The 1,595-nt window shown below is 52.9% G+C and overlaps 1 protein-coding gene across 1 annotated transcript; it reads right to left on the reverse strand.

Annotated features, from left to right (window-relative positions):
* Positions 1–177: 177 nt before the first annotated feature.
* Positions 178–1,535, reverse strand: LOC141433723 (uncharacterized). Its single transcript, XM_074095817.1, is given in 4 exon segments — positions 178–479; positions 1,358–1,460; positions 1,462–1,511; positions 1,514–1,535. Coding segments are annotated over 4 exon segments (477 nt in total).
* Between the last annotated feature and the right edge of the window lie 60 nt (positions 1,536–1,595).

Genomic DNA, 1,595 nt, shown 5'->3' on the forward strand with positions numbered 1-1,595 from the left:
GATCTTGGCCAGTTCAACCAACTTATGTAAATCGCGTTGAAAATATACAATAATCTGGTAGTGACATCCTGGTAGTCCGGCCAGGATCGTCTCCGCAGGACGGAACTCTTCAACGTTAAATGGCATCGACTTGAAATTTGGTATGCAAATGTAGTTTGGGTGCCAATACAGGTACAGTCACCAAAAAGTACAGTCAGCCAAAAAAGCTGTATTAAAAATGAAATTTTTATGGTTAGCTAGTTTTAAACTGATGATGTTACCAACCTCAAAACTCTCTATAATCTCCAAGCCCATATCATCCGCGGTCCTTTTAGTCTCATTCCCGAACACGTAATTCTTCGCGCCGCACTCCGAGCATATGGCGTGCGACATGTTCTCGACCAGGCCTATGATCGGGACCTTCAGTTTCTCGAACATGTTGACGCCGCGGCGCGTGACCTGCAGCGCCGCGGACTGGGGCGTAGTCACCACCAGCGCACCTGGTCATAAAACGCATCTATAGGCGACATTATACTGACAGATCCGCGGCGTGTCTACCACTAGGTCAAGCAGCTCCCAAGTCAAACCACTCACCGTCTATAGGCAGATTCTGGGCTAGCGACAGATGTGTCTCCTATGCCTAGCGGGGTGTTGACCACTAGGCCAAGCAGCTCCCAAGTCAAGACCACTCACCTACTATAGGCAGATTCTGGGCTAGCGACAGATGTGTCTCCTATGCCTAGCGGGGTGTTGACCACTAGGCCAAGCAGCTCCCAAGTCAAGACCACTCACCGTTTATAGGCAGATTGTGGGCTAGCGACAGATGTGTCTCCTGTGGCGGGTTGTCGACCACTAGGCCAAAGCAGCTCCCAAGTCAAGACCACTCACCGTCTATAGGCAGATTCTGGGCTAGCGACAGATGTGTCTCCTATGCCCAACGGCGTTGTGACCACTGCCAAGCAGCTCCCAAGTCAAAGACCACTCACCGTCTATAGGCAGATTCTGGCTAGCGACAGATGTGTCTCCTATGCCCAGCGGGTTGTTGACCACTGCCAAGCAGCTCCCAAGTCAAACCACTCACCGTCTATAGGCAGATTCTGGGCTAGCGACAGATGTGTCTCCTATGCCTAGCGGGGTGTTGACCACTAGGCCAAGCAGCTCCCAAGTCAAACCACTCACCGTCTATAGGCAGATTCTGGGCTAGCGACAGATGTGTCTCCTATGCCTAGCGGGGTGTTGACCACTAGGCCAAGCAGCTCCCAAGTCAAGACCACTCACCGTCTATAGGCAGGATTCCGGCTAGCGACAGATGTGTGTCTCCTGTGCCCGGCGGGGTGTCGACCACTAGGCCAAGCAGCTCCCAAGTCAAACCACTCACCGTCTATAGGCAGATTCTGGGCTAGCGACAGATGTGTGTCTCCTGTGCCCGGCGGGGTGTCGACCACTAGGCAGTCTAGTGGGCCCCACGCCACTTGGCGCGTTCAGACGTTCCAGTGCCTGCATCACCATCAGACCGCGCCACACCACGGTTACTCGCCAGAGACCAGCAGACCCATGACATACTGTTGAAACAAACTCGTTTTAATACTACGCTTTGTCTAAACCGGGCACCATTT

The sequence above is a fragment of the Choristoneura fumiferana genome, chromosome 12 (assembly GCF_025370935.1).
Source record: "Choristoneura fumiferana chromosome 12, NRCan_CFum_1, whole genome shotgun sequence".
In the NCBI taxonomy this organism is placed as follows: domain Eukaryota; kingdom Metazoa; phylum Arthropoda; class Insecta; order Lepidoptera; family Tortricidae; genus Choristoneura; species Choristoneura fumiferana.